This window comes from Hyperoodon ampullatus (genome assembly GCF_949752795.1).
Source record: "Hyperoodon ampullatus genome assembly, chromosome: 2".
In the NCBI taxonomy this organism is placed as follows: domain Eukaryota; kingdom Metazoa; phylum Chordata; class Mammalia; order Artiodactyla; family Ziphiidae; genus Hyperoodon; species Hyperoodon ampullatus.
In genome coordinates, this window is record NC_136915.1 from 173604281 (window position 1) to 173628941 (window position 24661).

Here is a 24661-nt window from a genome sequence, read left to right on the forward strand (position 1 = left end):
TTTTTTTCCTGTATTTGATTTCAAATCTCATGGCGTTGTGGTCAGAAAAGATGCTTGATACGATTTCAATTTTCTTAAATTTTCTGAGGCTTGATTTGTGACCCAAGATGTGATCTATCCTGGAGAATGTTCCATGCGCACTTGAGAACAAAGTGTATTCTGCCACTTTTGGGTGGAATGTTCTATAAATGTCAGTTAGATCTATCTGGTCTATTGTATCATTTAAAGCTTGTGCTTCCTTATTTATTTTCATTTTGGATAATCTGTCTATTGGTGTAAGTGGGGTGTTAAAGTCCCCTACTATGATTGTGTTACTGTCGATTTCCTCTTTTATAGCTGTTAGCATTTGCCTTATGTATTGAGGTGCTTCTATTTTGGGTGCATAAACATTTTAATTGCTATATCTTCTTGGATCGATCCTTTGATCATCATGTAGTGTCCCTCCTTAACTCTTGTAACAGTCTTTATTTTAAAGTCTATTTTGTCTTACATGAGAATTGCTACTCCAGCTTTCTTTTGATTTCCATTTGCATGGAATATCTTTTTCCATCTCTTCACTTTCAGTCTGGATGTGTCTCTAGGTCTGAAGTGGGTCTCTTGTAGACAGCATATATAAGGGTCTTGTTTTTGTATCCATTCAGCCGGTCTGTTTCTTTTGGTTGGGGCATTTAATCCATTCACTTTCAAGGTTATTATCGATATGCATGTTCCTATTACCATTTTCTTAATTGTTTTGGGTTTGTTTTTGTGGGTCTTTTTCTTCTCTTGTGTTTCCCCCACTTAGAGAATTTTCTTTAGCATTTGTTGTAAAGCTGGTTTGGTGGTGGTGAATTCTCTTAGCTTTTGTTTGTCTGAAAAGCTTTTGACTTCTCCATCGAATCTGAATAGATCCTTGCTGGGTTGAGTAATCTTGGTTGCAGGTTTTTCTCTTTCATCACTTTAAGTATATCCTGCCCCTCCTTCTGGCCTGCAGAGTTTCCACTGAAAAATCAGCTGATAACCTTATGGGGATTCCTTTGTATGTTATTTTTTGGTTTTCCCTTGCTGCTTTTAATATTTTTTCTTTGAATTTAATTTTTGTTAGTTTGATTAATATGTGTCTTGGTGTGTTTTTCCTAGGGTTTATCCTGTATGGGACTCTGTGCTTCCTGGACTTGGGTGACTATTTCCTTTCCCATGTTAGGGAAGTTTCCCACTATAATCTTTTCAAATATTTTCTCAGACCCTTTCTTTTTCTCTTCTTCTTCTGGGACCCCTATAATTCGAATGTTGGTGCATTTAGTGTTGTCCCAGAGGTCTCTGAGATTGTCTTCAATTCTTTTCATTCTTTCTTCTTTATTCTGCTCCTTGGCAGTTATTTCCACCATTTTGTCTTCCAGCTCACTTATTCTTTCTTCTGCTTCTCTTATTCTGTTATTGATTCCTTCTAGTGTATTTTTCATTTCCATTATCATCTCTGTTTGTTTGCTCTTTAGTTCTTCTAGATCTTTGTTAAACATTTCTTGTATCTTCTCAATCTGTGCTTCCATTCTATTTCCGAGATTCTGGATCATCTTTAATATCATTACTCTGAATTCTTTTTCAGGTAGATTCCCTATTTCCTCTTCCTTTATTTGGTCTTGTAGGTTTTTACCTTGCTCCTTCATCTGTGACATATTTTTTTGCCATCTCATTTTTTTTTTTTTTTTTAGTGGGATTGTGCTCCTGTTTTACTGGTTGTTTGGCCTGAGGCTTCCAACACTGGGGTTTGTAGGCTATTGGGTAGAGCTGGTCTTGGTGCTGAGATGAGAAACTCTGTGAGACCTCTCTCTGATGAATATTCCCTGGGGTCTGAGGTTCTCTGTTAGTCCAGTGGTTCAGACTCGGAGTTTCCACTGCAGGAGCTTCTGCCCGACCCCAGGGTTGTGAATCAAGATCCTGCAAGCTGCCTGGGGAAGCAAAAAAAAAAAAAAAAAGAATAAAAAAGTAAAAAATAAAATTAGACTACAAAACTAACATATGTTAGAAAGAATGTAAAAATAAAAATATAGATGAATCAACAACTGGAAGATACATCAGTACCACAATATTAAAAAAGAAGAGGAAGGAAAAGAAAAAAAAAAAAGGGCAGGGGGGAGGGGAAGGCCTTGGCTGTGGAGGGCGGGGCCTAAGCAAGGGTGAGGTTTGGGTGGTGGGCGGGGCCAATGCTCAGGACCCACAGGGCTGGAAAAGGCCCTGGGGGCTGTGGGGCGTGGGGCTTAGGCTCAAGGAACATAAAGAGCCCAGGCGTGGCCCCCACACCTGGTCTCAGAGGGCAGGGGACCTCACCTGGGCACCCAGCAGGCTTCCTGGGCTCGAGTGGGCAGGGCAGACGCCCTCCTCTGCTGCTCCTCTGGTCTGGGGGTCTGGGAGGGCTGCTCCCACCTCCTCTCCTGATTTTCCAGGCCTCCCTCCTATGTCCCCAGGACCAATGTGGGCGGTGGTGGGGGGAGGGGGGCCTTGGAGGGCAGGGGACTGGCCTGCAAGCTCAGCAGGCTCCCTGTGCCTGAGTGGGTGGGGCAGTCGCCCTCCACTCCTCCTGGAGTGCCCCTCCCACCTGCCTCTCCTGATCTCCCCAGCCTCAGGGGCACCGATCTTGTCTGGCCTCCACTTCTCTACCCACCTCGGTCCCCCTACATCCTACCGGCTCACTCTGGGGTTCCTCCCACCTCCTTGGGGGTCAGAGTTCCCCACCAGTGGCAGGCAGGTGCCCTAGTTGTGGGGAGATGATAACTCCGCATCTTCCCATACCACCATCTTGACACTAAAATTAATTCTTACAATGACCCTTACGTAAGTACTATTCCTATTCCCACCTTGCAGATGTGGAAACGGAAACAGAGTGATTAAGTAACTTGCTCAGAGTCATACACCTAAAATAGGAAAAGTCAGAATTCAAACCTCAGGCAGACTAGCTCTAGAGCTTGTACTTTAACACTATGCTATTTTGCCTCCAGGGCATTCCAATGCATGAACAAAAGAAATTAGATAAAATAATAAAGGAAATAAGTAACAGACATAAAAGATATCTTTACAAGAGCATCAAAAACTTTCAAAGAAATTAGGCATAAAGCTAACAAAAGATATGCAAGACAGAGCTCCTTACTGTGGAGGAAGCCCTGGCTTCCAGCAGGCTTGCGGCTTCTGACAGGGGTAAAGAGTGGGCTCAAGACTCCTGCAAGTAGATAGGATGCTCTGTGTGGTACAACTGTCACTGTAACTTCCGTTAGCAAATCACCTCCTGGATTTCAAACAATGAGCCCTGGCCTAATCTTCTAAAATTCACTTATCAAGTTCCATCCCTGGGGTCTGACTTTTCAGGGCAACAGCAGAGAGCAGTTCCTCTTTCTCGATCAGCACTGTGGCTTTCCCTCCTTCCAGAGGGTGACGCGTGGAGCCTAGTCTCCATCCAGCATAGTCTCCCTATGTTATTAGCAACTCTAGAGACAGTGCATCAGTTTGGAATCTCCACCTGCCCCCCAGTGCCAAAGCTATCTCCAAAGCTTGACCTCCATCACTATACAAAAATATCTTTTAGCACCTTGGAGAAGCTCTTATTTATAAGAAGCCTGGCCAAAGACTTCAGCCAAGTTTTCCAAATTTCAGTTTGGCAGGCTGCTTACAGAGATTTCTTTTTCAACACACATAGTTTAATAATTCATATGCTGAAAAATTTAAAGAATGATCCCATAAATACCTAAGATATTATGCCCAGGACTAACTTCATCCTTAATAGGACCCTGTTTCATAACAGACTGTCTGCAGCATTCTTACTACTAATATAGGACCACCGGGGTCTTTGCTGTCAGGCTCCCAGAGTAAGAAGAGGCAACAGAATGAAGAGAGTTTCTGAGATTCCCTTCAAGGCATAGAATTATCCTGGCGATACCTAGGGAACTGTGCTCAAGGTTGGCTGCCTCTTTGTGTCCTCGGAAGCTAATTAGTCATCCAGCTCGGCCGCGTAGTCTGCCCTCTTAGCTGAAAGGTAAACTCTACTGTATCTCTATTCTCAGTTGATTGTCGTAATTCTAAATCTTCTTCTTTTTTTTTTTTTTTTGCCGTACGCGGGCCTCTCACTGCCGCAGCTTCTCCCGTTGCGGAGCACAGGCTCTGGACACGCAGGTTCAGCGGCCATGGCTCACGGGCCCAGCCGCTCCGCGGCGTGTGGGATCCTCCCGGACCAGGGCACAAGCCCACATCCCCTGCATTGGCAGGAGGGCTCTCAACCACTGTGCCACCAGGGAAGACCTTTTTTTTAAGTTTATTTCTTTATTTTTGGCTGCGTTTTGTCTTTGTTGCTGCGTGCGGGCTTTCTCTAGTTGCGGTGAGCGGGTACTACTCTTAGTTGTGGTGCGCGGGCTTCTCATTGCAGTGGCTTCTCTTGTTGCAGAGCACGGGCTCTAGGGCACACAGGCTTCAGTAGTTGCGGCACACGGGCTCAGTAGTTGTGGCTCGCGGGCTCTAGCGTGCAGGCTCAGTAGTTGTGGCTCACGGGCTTAGTTGCTCCTTGGCATGTGGGATCTTCCCGGACCAGGGCTCGAACTGGTGTCTCCTGCATTGACAGGCAGATTCTTAACCACTGCGCCACCAGGGAAGCCCTCTTCTTTTAATTGCAACAATACTTATACTTTTACTTATACTCCTCTAACTGGGGGAAGAAAAATTGCTAGGATAATTTAAAAAATAGATTTAAAAAACTAGACTAAGCTAATATTTGTAGAGTTTACATTTTTTAATGTACTGTACAGTTGACTGCCTTCTAATTATCTTCTATCTACATTACAGATCCTGCCTCTTCTTTCTATTCCTTAAATGTCTGTTCCTCTATTGTAAGACTCACTAACTCCAGGGAAAATGCTTTCATCAAGTTAATTACAACCATGATAGTGCCAAGACACATTGTAAAAACAGTGCTCACTTTTCAGTATTCTTAGGGGTTGCTTAGGTGTCTTTTATCACTAGAATCCCTAGATGCCTTCCATTTCTCAGAGTCCTAAAACTTTAATCTCCAAGAGCTTCTGAGAAAAGGAAAGAGAAACTATAATTAACTCCCTGTAGTACTATTATGGACTGAATATTTGCCTCACCCCACCCCATCGTGGCTATATTTGGAGATGGGGCCTCTAAGGAAGTAATTAAGGTTAAATGAGGTCATAAGGGTGAAGCCCAAATCCAACAGATTAGTGTCCCTACAAGCAGAGACACCAGAGCACACACACACACACACACTCTCTCTCTGCCCCTCCCCTCTTTCCTTCCCAATCTCCCTCTCCCTCCAAACACATATGGAGGACAGGCCATGTGAGGACATTAGAGAGATGGTGGCCGTCTACAAGCCAGGTGAGAGTCCTCACCAGAAACCAGACTTGCTGGTGGCACCTTAATCGTGAACTTCCAGCCTCCAGAACTGTGAGAAAATAAATTTATGTTGTTTAAACCACTCGGTCTGTGATATTTTGTTATCACAGCCTGAGCAAACTAAGCACCTATAAAGCTTCAGAGGATTTTAAGCTGGGGCCCATGGATAGTACTGTGTTTCTATAAAACTGTTTTAAATGTAATCATATGTAGTTTATGGATTTAGAAATATTATTCTGAGAAGGGCTCACCAGACTGCCAATGAGGCCCATGGCACAAAATAAAAGATTAAGAACCTCTTTATATCTTATTTGGGCAGACATAAAATAAATATATGTGGTGTCAGTGTGATATGCCTCTCCAAGTGTTTTCAACAATAAATTTTACTAGGACCTAGTACATGCTAGTTTATAGCCTTTAAATATATTAATATCTGTAGATCAATATAGATATAGAAGAGGAAGACTATTATATAGAATTTTCTAAAATATTTAATTCTACCAGATATGTTGAGTGCGAGCCACTATGTACTATAGTATAACTGTATATATAGGTACCATATGTATGTACCATACATACCATAGTATACTACATAAAAAGTATTACAAATTGTTGTGAACATTATGAGGGTAATTTCAACGGGCAACTAAAATATTATCAATAATATTTTAAAGCTGAACTGTAAGAGTCCTTCCAATAAAGCAGAGCTGGTGACGTCTGAAATGGAAACAACTCACACATTTGCAGTCAGTGCTTCGAGAAGAAAGCTAATGAATCAATGCCAATGAGCAGACTAGGAAAGTCAATCAAATATTTCTGCTGCACTAGGTGGTAGCCAGAATAAAGAATGAGTCAGTGGTTTATATACAGGTCTAAGGAACCTAAATATCATACCTGGGAGAAATCATTATCATCATCATCGTCATCTCCAGAGCTGAGATATCTCACAACTCCATCAACATCAAATCCTACCACCAAAGAAACAAACAAACTAGTGCTTTATAAAGAATTTTTTATAAAAATTTTTTATAAAAATAAAGAATTGGGAAGAATTAAGCAAGCAGAGGCCAAGCTTTCATGGATATGCAAGTAAAATAGCTATGAAAATAGCCCTTTTGAGGGGTTTTCCTTTGTATTGTATTTGTACACAATTATATTTATAATTTATATAATTATATTTTGCAAGATGTTGCATAAGAATAGGCAATATATGAATAATACTACCAACCTTCAACAGTTCATCCTAAAAACATGGAAAAAATATGGATAATATAAATAAAGGGAACTCTTATTTTATATAGTCTGTGCCCAATATCCTATTGAGTTGACTTTACTAGTTACTCTCAGACTAGCCTGCATTTGGGGAAGAGCAAATTGCTATAGAATAATAATTTTAAAAAGATGTAAAAAACTAGATTAAACTAACATTTGTAGAATTCTTTACATTTTATAAATGACTTTCACACACATTCTCTGAAGCTATTTAATAGTTGTCTATATGTGGTATACATTTTTACAAGCATGTTTATAACTAAAAGATTTAAAATTAGTTTCTTTAAAGTAAACTACCAAATTACAAATGGTTTTAGTATTGATTTCTATTAAGTATATTGTTCGGTCGGATGTCTGTTTGTGTTTGTTATATTGTCTAACACTACAGTTTAAGTGGACATTTACCTGAATCACTATATTGAAATTAATGCTAATTGGTATACAAAGCGATGAAGAAGAATGGACTATTTAATTGAGCTAGATGTGTAGAGGTATGCATGTTTTCAAGCATCGATTCCAAGAGATAAGAGTCATATTTTTCTTAGTGGACAGGTAGCCATAGAGATGGGGTAGCCATACAGTGGGGACAGTTCCTGGAACTGTGAGATATACCCAAACATCTGTGCCCCTTCCTAGTCCTATTGAATGGGTCCTTTAATACTTGAACCTGGGCTTCCCTGGTGGCGCAGTGGTTGAGAGTCCACCTGCCGATGCAGAGGACACGGGTTCGTGCCCCGGTCTGGGAAGATCCCACATGCCGTGGAGCAGCTGGGCCCGTGAGCCATGGCCACTGAGCCTGCGCGTCCGGAGCCTGTGCTCCGCAACGGGAGAGGCCACAACAGTAAGAGGCCCGCGTACCACAAAAAAAACCAAAAAACAAAAAAAACTTGAACCTGATCGCAAAAAATGTAGATAGCCAACCATAGGTCTCAAAACTAGCAGAGGGGAGATATATATAAAAGGACTGAATCATGTGGCTTGTTATAGAAAGTGAAGTAACTAGAATGTGGAGTGCATACTAAGGGGTGATGGGGACAGGCCTGGGTGTGTGTGAGGTGGACAGGTCGGCTGAGTCCAGGTCATAAGAAAATTTGAATGCCAGGTTAGGGAGTCTGGAATTTGTTCAGTAGTCAGTGGGGAGCCATGGAAAGCATAAGTGGATAACTACTTTTTAAAAAGTCAAAGTTTCTGTAGAGTTTTATGACACAGATAGGAAGACTTTACCTGCCTTGTTCATCTTTGTATCCCCAGGACCCAAAAGATTGCCAGGCGCATAATAGGAATTCACTATATATTTGCTGAAGGAATGGAGAAGCCTGAAGGAGCCTCTGTGGAGAAATTACACAAGATTTAAAAGCCATTTAGGATTATTTCAAATTTGGGGGAGGCAATTTGACAATATGCACCAAGACTCTTATAAATACTCCTGTCTTTAAATCAGTAACTCTATTTATGGGACTCTGTTCTAAAGTAATAATCCTAAATGAGGAAAAGCTTTATAAATAAAGTGTATTACAATATTGCTTTTAATAGAAAAAAATGGAAGTAATCAGCCTAACAATTGGGAAACAAGTTACTGTGTGCCTTCCTCCTGTGCGGTATTTAATATGCTGTCACCAAAATTACGATTATAACGACAATGTAATACCAGAGGAAAACATTTATATTATTAAGTATAAATCTAACAAAACTCTACCAAGATGCACAATTGAAGATAGAGTATGATTATAAATTATGGGAAGGGGGAATCTCTCTCAGTTAAAAGAGTTTTTCCCGGGGTGGTAACATTTTGTTTTCTTTCTTTTCCTCTTATCCTTCTGTGTATTTTCCTGTTTTTCAAAATTACTTCATTCACTCAGCAAATATTTACTGAGAGCCCACTATGTGCCAGGCACTGCTCTAGGAACTTGGGGAAACATCAGTGAACAAAACACAAATCCTGTCCTCACGGAACTTACACATTTTACTTGGAGAAGGCAGAAAATTAACAAGATAAGTCAATTAAGTGGCATGTTAGATGATGAGTGATCGGCAAAAAAAATAAGGCAAAGAAAGAGAATAAAGTCAATACTACATTTACTTTTTGACCTGGAGGGGGAAGATATTCATCCAGGTAAAAGGATCGAATTCTGAACTTGCGCAGCGGTAAGACTGAGAGCCCGGGATACGCCAGCCCTGCAGGTGACGCTGCAGCCCGGGCCGGGCAGGGCGGGTTTAGGTGGGGCGCGGGAGCGCTAGGTGAAGCGGGTCACGTGATGTGAGGGGGCGGGAGCAGGAGGACCACGAAAACACCGAGTTTGGCTCAGCACTTTCTCTCCAGAAAGGCGGGCGGAGCCGAAAACCAAACAAACGTCTTCTCAGAGCTTGGGGGCGGGGCAGGCGGGAGAAGACGGAGCCTCCAGAGCCGAAGCCTTCGCGGAGTTGGTTTTTCGGTTGCTGGTCGTTGTGGCCGAGGGGTCTGAGGTCGGGCTGAGACGTGGGGAGCAATGGCGACCTTTGTGAGCGAGCTGGAGGCGGCCAAGAAGAACTTGAGCGAGGCCCTGGGGGACAACGTGAAACAGTAAGAACTCTCCGGACGCAGCCTCCGGGTTTCCGCGCGGGTGCTCCCCCAGCTTCGGGCTGCCGACCCACTATGGAGTTGTACCCCGCGGCCGCGAGGCCTGTGCAGCCCTCGCGTAGCGGGTGGCGGGGCCTCTCGGTTTCTCGGGCCCGGGAAGGGGCCGGCGGGCAACCCCGACTCACCCGGCTGGAGGGGCCGGGCCTCCCTGGTTCCCTCCGGAACCTCGCGGGCGCCTTCACTCGAGGCTGTGCCCTGGGTGGGGCGGGAAAAGCTAACTCCACGCCTTCACGCCCAAGGGCCTGTTGGGCGACTGCGGCCCGTGCGAGGGTGCGGGACGCGTGTGGCCGACTAGCGGCCTGGTCTGAGCCGGCACCGCGCAGGCGGCCCGCTCCCGGAGGGCTTCCTGGAGGCGGAGGCTTATTGAGCGCGGGTGTTGCGGAGGCACTGTCGGTAAGAGCGTGGACAGCAATTTCGGAAGGCAGACAGACCCTCCGGTGAAATAGTCACCGAACAATACTGCAATTACAGTGATGATAGCAGTAGCAGACATTTACTGAACACCTTTTAAGGGCTCTAAATGTACTATCTCATCTAATCCTCACATCAGAGATGTGAGGTAGGTGCAATTATCATTCCCGTTTGATAGATGAGAAGACTGAGATTTTGAGAGGTTAAGTAACTCTTCAAAGTCATGGCAGGATTGGGGCGCTCGCATCTGATTTCTGGCTCTGATACCTTACAGAGGGTTGCAAAGGACCCCAGAGGCTCTCAGACTTTCACCCAGGTTATAGCAGGGGACCGAGTACACAGTGGGGTCAGATGCTGAAATGGCCGAGTGTAAAATCAATAACTCAATACAAGGCTGAAGTCATAGAAGGAACCCTCCGAGGTACGAGGTCGAGTTTGGAAAATTTCAAAACATTGTTATTACAATTTTATTTTTCTAAAATATAAGAAGCAGATTTTAAACGTTTAAAAGTATAAGTCTTGTGTTGTTGTTGCTAGATGGTTTCTGTGATATTCTACACGTTTTCATTACTCAACAGACACTCACTTTGAAATGATGTTTCTGTAGGAGCAAGGTGTTTGGGGGATCTTTCTTTTTCTCCAACACTTTCTCCTTCTCATCTTTCTACTTTTCATTATGACTGGAGATTGAAGTTACTTAACTTGGATGTCATACGTGAATTTTGGAGTTTTTCCTTCTTGTGAAATTTTGGGGTGGCAGAGTCTACTTTTCGTCCTAACAAGATAGATGTGCAGAATTCCCATGTAAGACTTCTTGGAACACTCATGGCCTAAATGGAATAACTAAGAACAAAATATGATTTTTAAAGATTATTTTAATATTAGGAACGTTAATAAATCAAACTACAAACACTAGAATTAAAATTTAATCATCTAATCTGTTATTTTGGCATAATTATTTAATTTTTTGTAAACATTGATTCCCAAAGATAAAATGTTCTACCTAAAGTTATATTTTAATATTCATGTTGACTTTGTCTCTTTCCTTGCTTACTTAATTAAAAATTCTTAATTATTTTAATGAGTAAAATTGATAGCTTTTACCTTCATTAATTACTATAGTTTATTTTTGTAATACAGCTAAAATTTACACTTTTTAAGCACAAAAGACTTTTCACTCAGTTACATCTGAGATGCTTACAAATATTTGAAAATGAATGTTTCCATGTTATAATAAACCTGGCTTGTGTGTATAATTGATTGATTAGATGCGATGGTGAACTCTGTGATCCCACACTCCTCACACAAGCTTGGGGTCGCCAGAAATGTTGAAGTTAGCATTTCCTGTTTGGTCTTTAAAGGTCAACACTGGCTATCAAACGTTGGTCACATAGAGCTGCGAAAGCTAAATTTGAATCTCCACTAACAATGCAATCAAAATACACTTTTGTGCCAGGAGCAGTTAATGGTACAGTTTTTTTAGTTTTTTCCATTCTTTATTAGTTATTAGTTTTTTCCATTCTCTCATTGTCTTTCCCCCCTTCTGCTCCTTGAAAAGCGCTTCTTGGTTGAACAGTCTGTGATATTGCTATACAGTACTTTCTCACATTTCCTCCATGAGTAGTTAGCTTTGGTTTGTACAACGTGACCATTTAAATGTGGTCCTTGTTCGTAGGTAAAATATATAATAAGGTGTATAAGGAACTCAGATATGAGTTGCTTTCTATTTATGCAGTGGTCCTAATGTTCTTTATGTCAGGTTGTGTGCCCATGTCAGCTTGTAGAAAGAAAAGAGCTTTGCTGGCTAACTCACTTTGTATAGTACCCAGTAGAGTTATGGGTTCAAATGGGTGCCTAGTTTTTCGGATGGTTTAGCCATATGTTATTTAATTTTTCTCCAGGTATCTCAAGTGCTTCCTAGTCTGACCCATTTATACTCATCACCCCTCATCCTCACCTACATAGAGGTTGACTAACTTTGTTTTTGGTATTTTTGAGGAAAACAGTCATTTGTCCATGGCTCTACAGCAAGTTAATACAGGGACCAGGATTGGGGAGCGAGTCTTCAACTTGATAGCCAGTGTTGGCTATTTGGGCTAGAAAGTTTGCCACTGGAAAAGATAGACAACATCATGTTGGCAGAGCCTTGCCTTAGCTCTGGAGCAAGTTCATACACTCCAAATATAAATATATTTCCCTCTTTCTTATAAAATAGGAACACAGGGCTTTTAAAATAATGAAGTTTTTCTCATGTTACTATCTTCTTTTGTTGTATAAAATGGGATAGGAAAAGACTTCTGTTTTTCTGTGGAGCTTTATTTCATTTTTTAGTTCTTTAAAAAAAAAAAGCAGGGGGTGGGGCATTTAAGTGTTTGATGTTGGGAAGTTATTATTGACTGCTGGGTGTGACTAGTCAGGTGAAACATGGTGCCAGGCTCTAGAACTAACATGTTTTGCTGTTGAGTGAAATGGGTCTTGGGAAGCTTTAAGACACCACTAAAGCTACGGGTTTTCTCCGGTGTGGGGGGAAGTGGGGGATGAGGGCAAAGCACAGGAACCCAGGCAATTACATATATACTTAGCCAGACTTAAGCTAACCTACATATGGGAGAACAGGAGAAACCCTGCCATGGGTATAATAGGGCAGTGAGAGCATTAAACCATCTCGTTTAAGAATCGCTGCTTTTTTTTTTTTTTTGTTCTTTTCTGTTAGAAACTAGAAAGTAGATAATCGTGAATTGAAAGTGATTGTGAAACATACTAAGTAATTTTTAGCCCTGTTTCTTGAAGGTGGAGTAGCTTTCTTCAGCACCGAAACAAGGGGTGTGGATGTGAAAAGTAAAGTATTTTACTCCTATTTCTAATAATGTTGTTAAGGTATAAAAGATTGGATCCTTTTTTCCTACTAGTTAACTAGTAATTTTTATGATTAGTGGTTGGTTTTCACTTTAAAAACCACTAAATTTCTCATATGCTTAGGTATTTTTCTTTGTGGCGAGCTGTTTTAGAATCCCATTCAGCCAGGATAGATTAAAACTTGAGTTCATTTGAAAGGAAAGAGGTCGCCCAGAATTGGTATTAATGCCCATAAAACACATACACATTTTAAAATATAAATCTTTTTTAAATTGAGGTATAATTGACATATACCTTTATATTAGTCTCAGGGGTACAACATAATGATTCAGTATTTGTATATATTGCAAAATGGTCAACACAGTAACTCTAGTTCACGTCTCTCACCATACATAGTTTAAAAATTTTTTTTCTTGTGATGAGAACTTTTAAGATCTCCTCAGCAATTTTCAAATATGCAATATTTGATAATTTTAATAATACTTTAAAATATAAATCTTAAGTGTAGGTTTCTGGTGAGCAGGGAAGCAGTGAGAAAGGAAAGGTACAGCAGTGGGTTTTGGCTGGTTGCCTTATGAGTCTGATTCTGTGACTACTGCTCAGTCCCTTTTAGGGAGGACTTTCCTTCTTCTGATGGTATTCTGACTCCTAAGTAGCTTAAACAACAGAGATTTATTTTCTCACAGTTCTGGAGTCTAGAAGTCTGACATCAAGGTGTGAACAGGGTTGTTGTCTTCTGAGGCCTCTCCCCTTGGCTTTTGCCTGCTGTCTCGCTCTCTGTGTTCTAATCTCTTCTTAGAAGGACACCAGTCACACTGGGTTAGGGCCCACCCTGACGACTCCATTTTTACTTAATTACCTGTTTAAAGGCCCTACTTCCGAGTACCATCACATTCTGAGGTACTGCGGGTTAGGGCTTCAACAAATGAATTTGGGGGGAACACAACTCAGTCCATAACACTAGGGAATGCAAAATTTCCTTCCTTCCCTGGGAGTTGAGGCAGATAAGGTGAACTTGGGGAAGAAGCAAAACCTGAGGTTCTTAATATTGTTTCTGCCTCTGCAGATACTGGGCTAACTTAAAGTTGTGGTTCAAGCAGAAGATCAGCAAAGAAGAGTTTGACCTTGAAGCTCATAGACTTCTCACACAGGATAATGGTAAAATGATTATCTGGGGAGTTATTTTACTGTTCTGAAGTTTTCCCAGATTTGCAATAAATTAAAAGTTTATTTAAAATTTTTAAAAAAGTTTTGGGTTTAGTGGTATGTAAGGTCATTTAAATAATGTGGATATTTAAAATTAAATGTAAAGAATGGCAGAGTAGGGATATCCAAAGTCCTTAAAAGCTAGACTGAAACAGTGGGTTCCTTATGTTGTAAATATTCTGTATTTGACTTGTGACAATCTTCCCTTTTTCAGTCCATTCTCACAACGATTTCCTCCTGGCTATTCTCACGCGTTGTCAGATTTTGGTGTCTACACCAGGTAAGGGAGTAGAAATACCTCCAGGGATGTCAGTCAGCAAAACCACAGAATGCTGGGCTTACTAGACTTTCACTTCCTTTAACAGACTTGTTTGCAAATGAAATGTTCTTTGAACTGCTCAGAAGAAACATTTTATTGTGTAATACAGATTCGTCTATAGAACCTTTTTAAAGCAGGTGGTTTCTCTGTCCTCTCATTGACTTTTGGTCTTTACCCCCCATTCCGTTGGGTTTAGATTACTTAAATAAATGAGAGGTGAGGAGGAGGTTGGGTGGTCAGGAGGAAGAAGCTGAGGAGTGAAGAGAGGGAATTTGGTGGTTAGGAGAGTGTTTCCGTAGATATAGGGAAGGTAAAGTACGTGGAGGGGAAACCACAGCTGTATGTTGAGAACCTGGACTTTGTCCTATTCTTAATTAAGTGAGATATTAGCACCTGGAAGGTTGGAGCTTCAGCATGTGTTTGGCAAACTATTGGTGAAGAACACAGGTAGTGAATGTTGGGGAGGTTTGTGGATGCTAAGTCTGTCACTTCGACCTAAACTAAATAAGTAGGTATAGACAGAATGATTTCTTTGTCCCTAATTTTTTGGAGCTTAAGTGGTACAAGTCCCCTCTTTCAATTTTATTTTAATCAGTCAAAAACAAATACCTAAACACATTAAAACTTTGCCTCATGATAAAGCTTATCCTGGGCTCTTGTTAAAAACTTGAATTTACAGGTACCTCCTACTGTAGATTAAATTAAATTTTTTGTTGTTTAAAGGGCCTGTGGTGATTCTGATGATCATTTATTAAAAGCCCATGTTTATCTAGAAGTGACTAGTATTTTGTATCATCCCCCTCTGCTAAGCTCTGTTGTAAGATAGAGAGTTCAGATGAGATCTCCTAAAGGCCTGTTCTCCACACTCAAAGAAGTCGCCATTGGTGTGAAGAATAATAAACAGTGAGCGTTTGTTTACGGAGGTTGGTGTTAGAGAGGGACGGCTGTTTTCCACCCCTCACTACACCGCTCACTGCACATCCTACACTGTGTCACATTTCTAATGTTTTATTTAATTTAAATAGAAGTGGACTTTCGCCAGTTAGATCATAAAGATAATCAACTTCACTGTATAAAGTTTAATTTGATCAGAAAAGCCAGCATTGTGAGGATTAGATCTTACTTTTTAGGTAGGTATATTCTAAAGTGCCACCCACCCAAAAGGTTCAGTGGGACAATCAGAAATAAAAACCTTGGTTGGGGCTTCCCTGGTGGCGCAGTGGTTGAGAATCCGCCTGCCGATGCAGGGGACACGGGTTCGTGCCCCGGTCCAGGAAGATCCCACATGCCACGGAGCGGCTAGGCCCGTGAGCCATGGCCACTGAGCCTGCGCATCCGGAGCCTGTGCTCCGCAACGGGAGAGGCCACAACAGTGAGAGGCCCGCGTACCGCAAAAAAAAATAAAAAATAAAAAAAAATTAAAAACCTTGGTTGATAGGAGTCAGGGGGCTTGGGTTCAAGTTTAGGTTTTGCCACTAGCTTAGATAATGTAGTTAATTATTGAGTGTTCTTAGCGTCCACATTTATAAAACAGAGACAGTAATATCTACCCTGCAGGATTATTAAAAAAAAAAAAACAGATGAAAGAACATGCAAAAAGTACTTAAAAATAAAAAATGCCAAACAAATACGAAGTGGTATTAGTATAGGTGGCTGATTTTAATTAAATAAAGCCTTTGATATTCTTGAATGTTTGTTGTTTGTTAAAAATAAATGAAGAAACATTGGAATTTAGAGATTATTTCTCAAACACCCAAAATGTCTTCCCTTAAAATGAAATTAATATTTGCTGGCAACAAAGAGGTGATTTCTATTAAAAGTAAAGTATAGAATTACAGTTTTTTGTACTTTAATAACTGTGGTCAGGTTGGTTACTGTTTTTCTGTCAGGCAGGAAAGATGATTTTAATAATGTTATTTATTGAATACTAAGTGCCTTAGACGCTTTACGTGCATTATCATTAATCCTCACAACAACTCTTAAGAGGTCTTAGCCTCTTTTTTATATGCCAGGAAACAAACTTCAGAGGAGAGAAAACAAAGTAAAATAAAAACTTACCTGAGGCCCTCTTCAGCTAGTAAGTAGAAGTATTGGATCCAAACCAAAATCTGACTGCTGCTGTGAAGCCCTCCTTCCTTGGGGTCAGAGTCAGTCCTTGCCATGCTTTGCTTCCTCACCCGAGGTATTTGGCCACTTAGCAGCAGCATCGCCTAACATCGAGTTCCATTCATCAGGGAAATCATCTAAGATTGACCGGCCTCACCAGGTGTGATCTAGGTATGCCAAAGACACTTAAAGCGATGGAGGAGAGGACCTTGACTTCCCAAACAGTTCATTTTTAGCTGAGGAACCAGGAATATTTTTTCAAAGCTTTACGAACTCATTCTTCCAAAAACATCAAGATGAAATAATGTTTTGCTAGAATGATGGATGATTTTTTTTTTTTCTTTTCCTAAAAAAATTCTTTGGGATATTTTTTTCAAGTGGACTGTAATGAGCTTGTATAACTTCTGATTTTTTTTTTAACACTAAACTATATATGTTCATGGTTTAAAAAAAAATAGTACAGAGGGTCTTAGAATGAAAAGCTTCCCCCTCCTAGACCAGCTTGTTCTCAAAGACAACTGCTTTTGCTTTTCGTTCTTCTTATGGGACCTCAGTGGCTCCGTATAGTGTGCTGAAACGTCTTTCTGGATTGACTGGTTTTAAACATCCGTCTTGCCTTATTGCTCTGTGTTTTGTGAGATTTCCTCAGTCCTTTCTTTCAGCCCTTCTGTCCAGTGCATTCTTTAATTCAGCAATTTTTGTAGCGTCTTCTTTTTGTTTTATGGATACCCATCTTAAACTTCTCTGAGGATATGAATTAGAAATTATTCAAGTTCTTTATGTTGCCTGAATTCTTTATCTCTAGGATCTCAATTTTTTTTTTTTTCTTAGTTTGGTCTTTCTTACCATGTTACAGCTTATCATCAAATGTCTGAGAATCCACATTTACGAATGAAGCATAAAACCTGGAGATTGTGCTTTAGAGTGAGCTGACGGGAGGCCAGCCATTACAGTGAGGTTCCTCCAATGCCGGCTGCGGAGAACTGTGCTCTAGGGTACCGACATTCATACCAGCTACCTCAGTAAATCCCAGAAATTTTGTCCTATTTAACTAGAGAAGAGTTCTCCATTCTCCTGTCCCTGCCACCTGTTTATACTGCACTGTATACAGGAGTGAGTGGGGCTGGTTTCATGGGGCCAGGAACTATCCATGAACTTGGAAGGGCCTGCACTTGGTTTAGTGCTGTACTGTGGTTGTCTTGAAATTCTTAACTTTTGAGCAAGGGACCCTGCATTTTTGTTTTGTACTGAGTTCAGTCCTGGGGGTGAGGGAAGGGGTTTGTATGGATGACTTTTCAATATAGATCTTCCATTAATCTTGTTTTGAGCTGTACTATCCCTTCTGGTTCCCACTACACTCACCTTCTCCAAATCCAGATTCTTTGTGGATATCTACTAGTCAGGTTTATTGACTTCCACCTATTTACCAACCTTGCCAACTTAGGTCACAGCTTCCAAGTGTCCGCTTTGTAAATTGGCTCCTTTTTAGCCCATCTTTGAAATTTGTTGAGATCTCATCTTGGTCTGCCACTCGTTTTGCTTTTTATCTGTGTTCTGGATGTGTGCCATTTACTTTTTATTTTTTATTTTTATTTTTGTGGCACGTGGGCCTCTCACTGTTGTGGCCTCTCCCGTTGCGGAGCACAGGCTCCGGGCGCGCAGGCTCAGCGGCCATGGCTCACGGGCCTAGCCCGCTCCACGGCATGTGGGATCTTCCCGGACCGGGGCACGAAGCCGTGTCCCCTGCATCGGCAGGTGGACTCTCAACCACTGCGCCACCAGGGAAGCCCCCATTTGCTTTTTTCTACTATCATTTTTAGTAGGGTCTTGGAAGAGAGAGGAGACAAATACATGTGCTTATTTCACCATCGTGAACTAGAAAATTCTGTCCTGCTTTTATAATACTACTGCTACTAATAAGCAAACAAACACCCAGTAAACAATGAAAAATGTGAAAAACAAATTTGTCTTCCTAAAAGAACAATTTTGGTTACACTAGAAAAAAAAAGTGATTTGAGAGAAGTTGTGTTTAGAGAAGGAGAATGTTTTGTTTAGAGAAGGAGAATGAGAGATCTGAATTTAAGCATTTGTTCATTTTCATCATTTGAGCATTTCATACTTTTTTAGCCTAAAGTGAAAACAAACTTAGCAGTTATCAATTGTCATTCTTTTCTCTTATGATTGTTATTTTTCTGTCTTATAGAGGGTGCTGGATCTTTACCCTGGACAGGGGGTTCTGCAGCCAAACCTGGAAAACCAAAGGGAAAGAAAAAGCTTTCTTCTGTTCGTCAGAAATTTGATGTAGGTTGTTTAGTAGATCTTGGTAACGACTGATTAAAGCACTGGTGTGGTGGAACTGGCTTTAGTTTTTTAATGAATATTACAATTCTGGTAGTAAAGTTGAAAAAAAAGGGCATGATTTGGGGAGAAAATGGTGTTATTATATTTGAATTTGGTGAAGAGGGTTTCAAAGATTGTGTCTGAATTTTTATTCCAGTTTGTTATTGTGTAATTATTAATATGTTATCGTTAGTACCAAATGATTTTTCAGTAATTCAACAACTATGCCTGTGTTATTTTTCCTCTTAAATATCTTTGTGGAATGAATAATGTTTCTCAGATTGAAGACTTCTGTTCCAAGGGTCCAGGAAGCCCAGAGGCCTCTGGCAGGATGCTGCTGACGCCCCACTAGGCCTTGAGCCTTCTGGGGATACTCAGAGAAATCTTGAAGGCATTGGGCTATAAAATTTGTAAACGTTTTAGAATAACTTGCTTTTTTTTTCTGGTTTATATCCAGGGAACACAGTTTCCCGAAAGTATCCCTTTTATAGATTTGACTGGGTATTGATAGCTTTATTCATTAACATCAACAAACATTTATTTATTTCTACCTTGGCTCTATGTTTTAAGTCAAGAATATTCGATCTGGAGGGCATCAGTATCTCCAGAGAGGTGTACTTGGTTTAAAAAAGCATGTTTGATATAAAATACAGTTTTATACTTACTTGGAAAATGGAAAAACAACAAGTATTGCTTTTATAGTACAAACTTCACACAGGACAAGCCATATTCACTACAAAATCTTGTGAGTTGGGCTTAAGCAAAAGCTACTGAGGCATATCTCCCACTGATTATGGAGAATATAATTGGGCTATAAGCATCTCCCAGAGGAAGGCTGAGGTTTTATGAGCGGAAAAGATTGGGAAAAACTATTTTTAAAAAAACTAATGACTGTGTCTTAGAAAGATTCTGTGTTGAGAGTTGTTAGTAGAAGATAATAGTAAGTAAAGAGTTACACTATCCTACATTATCTTGGAATATTTTTTATTAGATCTGTTATATTGGTTAGCTAGGGTTTTTTAGGGCTTTTCTTAAGCATTAATTATAATTTTTATTTTCAGAATCTGCTTACTTACAAGTATACTTAAAATACTCTGATTGTTTGAAAATAGTTTTATATCTTCTCCTTCTCCCCAATTGTCATTTTTAGCACAGAGCCGTATATTCTGTGATTACCGAGGTATTAATTGAATAGAATAAACTGCTATGCATAGTACTGTTATTCCCCATAACTCATGTCTTCATTATTACTATGTAATGGGTGTGAATCTGTGATTAGTTGTGCAGGAGTTACTTTTTATTTTTTTTAACTCTTGTGGTATAGTTTTGGTGGCATTAATTTGTGGGATCTCAGGTCCAATTCATAGGTTACTTTTGTTGTGTCCTATTACTTGCCACATAATAAATAATTTCGAAAAGTTTTCTTACCCATAGCATAGATTCCAGCCTCAAAACCCTCTCTCGGGAGCCCAGCAGTTTGTGGCCAAGGATCCCCAAGATGATGATGACTTGAAACTTTGTTCCCACACAATGATGCTTCCCACTCGGGGTCAGCTTGAAGGGAGAATGATAGTGACTGCTTACGAGCATGGGCTGGACAACGTCACCGAGGAGGCTGTCTCAGCTGTGGTCTATGCGGTGGAGGTTGGTTTGCTGGTGGCAGAAACACTCTTACAGGTTGAATGTGACAAGCTTGTGTGAGTTATTCAAAGTTGGTACTGCAAGAAAGGAACTAAAATGTGACTCTGATCTCAGAATTGTCATCGTTGAAAGTTGTTTTCTTTTGAGGGGAGAAACATCGTAATCCAAACAATTGCCTTCAGTTAACAGACTAAGCTTTTCAGAAAGGTTACTTGCATAACACTTTGGATGTTTAATTTCTCAACAAGGGGACAGTTTTTAAGCAAAAAAAAAAAAAATGATATTGAGAATCCTAAAGATTAAAATCACTTGATGTTGCTGTGGTACGGCATTTGAAGAGCATTATTAGACTTGGTGTCTGAACTGTGGGATTCTTGTCTCAGCACACTCTTTCATTCATTCATTTTACTCATTTAGTTACTCGACAGAACATACACTAGAGTCTAGAGTGCACAGGTACTGACCGGTGACGCTGGGTCATTCCTTTCAATTCTCTGGGCCTCCGTTTCTTTGCCGGTACCTCAGAGATTATAATAGCTTTCTCATTAAGTTATAAACATTGAATCATAAGTTGTACCATGAAGTCCTGACATGAGCTGATCTTATTGGTAGAATTGAAACATCATCCCTGACCCCAGCACCCCTGTTAATAAGGGTAGGCTGGGACTGGTTCTGCCTCTATTTTCGCAGACATTCTCTAACCCTCTCTTAGGTACTTGGTTCTCACAAAGAGATATTAAATACCTAACTTTCTGTTTATCTCCTATATATCTTTTGTTTATGTGGCTTTTGAGAGAGCCAAGGTTCTTTTTATGCAAGGATTTTAGTAGATTGGGCACTATAACCAATATGTTCCTGATGGTGAAACATTTTGTACCATTTTAAACCAAGCTTCAAGGTAGTTTGCTGCTTAAAAAAATTACTTATTTTTGTACTTTTATTTAAAGCTATCTGAACATCATTTTTGAGGGAGAGGAGCCAATTCAGAGATACAAAAACTTTAATACATTTTAAAGTAGAGCAAGCCCATCCTAAATAGAATGAAATAAATATAGTGTGTCTCCCTTTGCTCTTTTCTATACCCTCCTACCCTGGTATGTATGGCTCTGTGGCTCTTTCGTGAACATTCGTCTGGTTTCAGCACTTGTTTGCCTGTCTCAGATCTGCATCCGCTAAATGCCAATAAACATTTTTTGGTCAAAGGAAGTTTTATGGTTTGCTTTTAAAGAGGAGTTCATGCTATTTTTCTCTTTTTTTTTTCTTGTTTTTATAGAATCACCTTAAAGATATATTGACATCAGTTGTGTCAAGAAGGAAAGCTTATCGATTACGTGATGGTCATTTTAAATATGCCTTTGGTAGTAATGTGACTCCACAGCCATACCTGAAGAATAGCGTAGTAGCTTACAACAACTTAATAGAAAGGTATGTGAAGTTTCTTGTGATTTTTGCGTCCATCCTTCCTAATTGGTTACACTACTCTTTTGTAATACACCACCGTTAAAGTTGGTTACTGGGGCTCTGTGCGTCTAAGGTACCTCTGAGAGCAGTATGGTTTTATTTTCTTAAGTTGCATCTTTGCATGATAACTAGTGAATTCTTATGGTACTCTTTATATTAGGAGTGAAGTTGTAGAGCTTGGCCGCTGCATGTGGTTTAAAGTGAGTGCCCCCCACTTTCTGAAGTACAGTGGAGCAGTTCCCTGGGGCAGTGCGTCTGGATGGTTCCTGAGGGTCAGCACCTGACTGGTGGGGGGAGTTGGCCGGCTCTCACTCAGGAACGTGGCCTGTGCTTGTTGGGTTTCTTGATGGTGGGAGGAGGAGCAGTAGGTGTCTCTCCAGGTCCTTTTCTGGCTTTTTTAGCTGTAGCTCAAGATAGCGGCCTGTGCTGGGTGTCATCAGGTTGCTCTTGGCATCCTCTTGTGCAGATCTGGTCTCTCAGCTCCGATCTCTGGAACCTCCCTGTCTGCCCTCCACTGTGGGCTCCCAGGACCTCTCTGATGTTCTGAGTCATCCCTCTGAGATGACCTGGATTACCTTCATCCCTGTGTTGTCTCTTTTCAGGGAGAAGAGAGGTAAAGAGATGACAAGGGAGATAAAACTTCAGAGAAAAAAGTGTGATTGGGAAGGCTGGCAGGAGTGATACTGGGGAAGAAGTAATGGGCAGGGAAGGCAGGAGGAGTGACACTGAGGGGTGTGGGGTGGGAAAGCCGAGCAGGGAGTTGAACAGAGCAGATAGTGCTGACACCATGGGGAGGGCATGGCGCTGGTGCCTGTTTCATGGCTCTGAAGACCTTGAGACGGCTCACAGGGCTCATTTGGAAGATCACTGGCTTAAACTGGGTTCACTATTTAGATTGCCATAGGTGAAGATTTACTTTCTCAATCTCATTCAGGCATATCTGTTTGGTATTTTTTTTTTCTCATTTGTGAGTCATTCTTCTCTAGAGAAAAACAAACCAAAAAGAGTAAAAGAGTGGCCCCTCGTAGCAGGTGAGCGCTGCAGTGGTGTGTGACCCTGCCGGGCCTCCAGCTGCCCTCTCCCCCTGCCAGCCTGTCCCTGTGAGGCTCCTGTCTCACCGTCGGCCGCTTGTTTCTCTATCAGCACTGCCTTTGTCTGCTGCCGGAGCCCACGCTCACTCTCCACTTGTGCTTTCGTTCTAGTTCCCTCCTCACTGTTGTTTCACCTCCTGCGTGTTCTCCAAAACTGCATAGGTTATCTCCTACTGTATTACGATACAAAAATTATGTCTGACTTCCCAGCTGATGTTATATCTGGGTTCTATTTTGGGAAATGGGCAAGATCTGGATGAATTTTCTCCACCCTCCATTTTTGCCTGTTGCTTTTTTTGTGCTTTCTTTTCTTTTCTTGCTTGTTATTTTTGACCCTGTCGTCTCCAGTTATCATTTACCTTCCTCTCCAGGTTGGTTGTTTCCAATTTCATTTTCCTTTAATGAAGGTCTGTTACTTTTTTCCAACTGGAAGCTCTTTAAGGGCAGGGAACAATTTTGACTCAGTATCCTGACTTAGTATTTTAGCACTGTGGAGGGAGAAGGGTAAATGCAGTTGCACTGCATTTTATTTCCAGCCCAACAGATGGGCTGCCTTTAAAAATTAAAATTATAGACTACTCATGTGTACACTGGCTGAAAAATAACTGGATTTCTGATTCACGTTGAGATATATTTTATAAGTATTCTAGCAGCCCATCCCTGTTCTGTTTGTTCAGTTGTTCCCATCTTACTTACTGGGAATATTTCTGAAATATTTTGTTTCCAGCCCTCCAGCCTCTTCTGCTCCTTGTGCTGGTCAGAATCCAGCGTCTCACCTGCCCCCTGACGACGCTGAGCAGCAGGCTGCACTCCTGCTGGCGTGCTCGGGGGACACGCTGCCCACGTCTTTGCCTCCAGTGAACATGTACGACCTTTTTGAAGCTTTGCAGGTAACTCTCAGTTCCTTAAGGTTTACCTAGATTTATGGATAGGTTCAGAGTTTCTTCAAGTCTACAAAGATATTCACTAGCTTTTCCATTTCCTGGCTTTTGTTTTTCAGTTTTTATTGTTATTAAAGCCATTAATAGTAACCTAATCTTTCAAACCTCCGGCTCAAGAGTCCTTCCTAACTTAACTCCCGCATCCGTCACCTCCCCAGTGAAAGAAAAAAAATCTCCTTGTCCCCTTATTTCTATTTCAGAGCCTTGTTATTTCCTTGTTTTCTTGTTATCTGATTTGGGATTAATTAGGTTCTGGCTTAAAACTTACAGGTTTTTGTGTCTTTTGTGTGAGTGTTTTGTTGACGCAAACCTTACTTTCATTTTCTGTGTTGGAAAAATAAGTATACTGAAGTATAATTGGAGACAAGCTGATATTTTTTCAATCCCAGGTACACAGGGAAGTCATTCCTACACACACTGTATATGCTCTCAACATTGAAAGGATCATTATGAAACTCTGGCATCCAAATCATGAAGAGCTGCAGCAAGACAAAGTCCACTGCCAGCGCTTGGCAGCCAAGGAGGGGCTTTTGCTCTGCTGAATTAGGATTTGAGGGTGTGGGACCGTCAGCAAATTCATTGATCATTGGGAATTGAATGTTTTTGGGGTCCACATTTCAAGACTGAAGTGTGTAGAGTAAATATAACCTTTCCCATGGAAATGTGATAGTACATTTTGTGTTGCTACTGTGAAGCCATTAATAAATCTGATTTTAATAATGACCCATATCTCTGTATGTATGTGTGTGTGTGTGTGTTCCCAGTTAAGCGAATAGGCACTGAGAAAGTTCTGTGCCTGGAATGGTGCTGTTTAGGCATCTGAGGCCTAGTATCCTGTGGTCTGCATGTGAGGTAGGTGACATTCTAGAACAAAGAAGCTGTTATAACTTAGTCCCCACAATCAGCAGGACATCTGTGTGTTTAGAGACATCACGTATTCTGTATCTGGCAAGTCTAAAATTTCTGCTTTCCTCCTGAAGAAAGAACTGTGCTTTTAACACAGTGTTAAAAATTGGTTATCATC

The 24661-nt window shown here is 41.0% G+C and overlaps 1 protein-coding gene across 1 annotated transcript; it reads left to right on the forward strand.

Annotated features, from left to right (window-relative positions):
• The first annotated feature begins 8879 nt into the window (after window positions 1-8879).
• TADA1 (transcriptional adaptor 1) lies at window positions 8880-24297 on the forward strand. The gene is made up of 8 exons (XM_079696650.1): window positions 8880-9208; window positions 13599-13690; window positions 13953-14018; window positions 18367-18464; window positions 19938-20147; window positions 21418-21569; window positions 23424-23586; window positions 24027-24297. Exons 1-8 carry the CDS (start codon window positions 9135-9137, stop codon window positions 24177-24179), a joined length of 1008 nt encoding a protein of 335 aa, XP_079552776.1. The 5' UTR covers window positions 8880-9134; the 3' UTR covers window positions 24180-24297.
• The last annotated feature ends 364 nt before the right edge of the window (window positions 24298-24661 follow it).

Bases quoted from the DNA above. Each gene is read 5' to 3' on its own strand.
- TADA1 (XM_079696650.1), top strand. From the start codon at position 9,135: ATGGCGACCTTTGTGAGCGAGCTGGAGGCGGCCAAGAAGAACTTGAGC. The intron at 13,691-13,952 runs GTAAAATGATTA...TCCCTTTTTCAG, and splicing joins ACTTCTCACACAGGATAATG to TCCATTCTCACAACGATTTC. The intron at 14,019-18,366 runs GTAAGGGAGTAG...TCTGTCTTATAG, and splicing joins GATTTTGGTGTCTACACCAG to AGGGTGCTGGATCTTTACCC.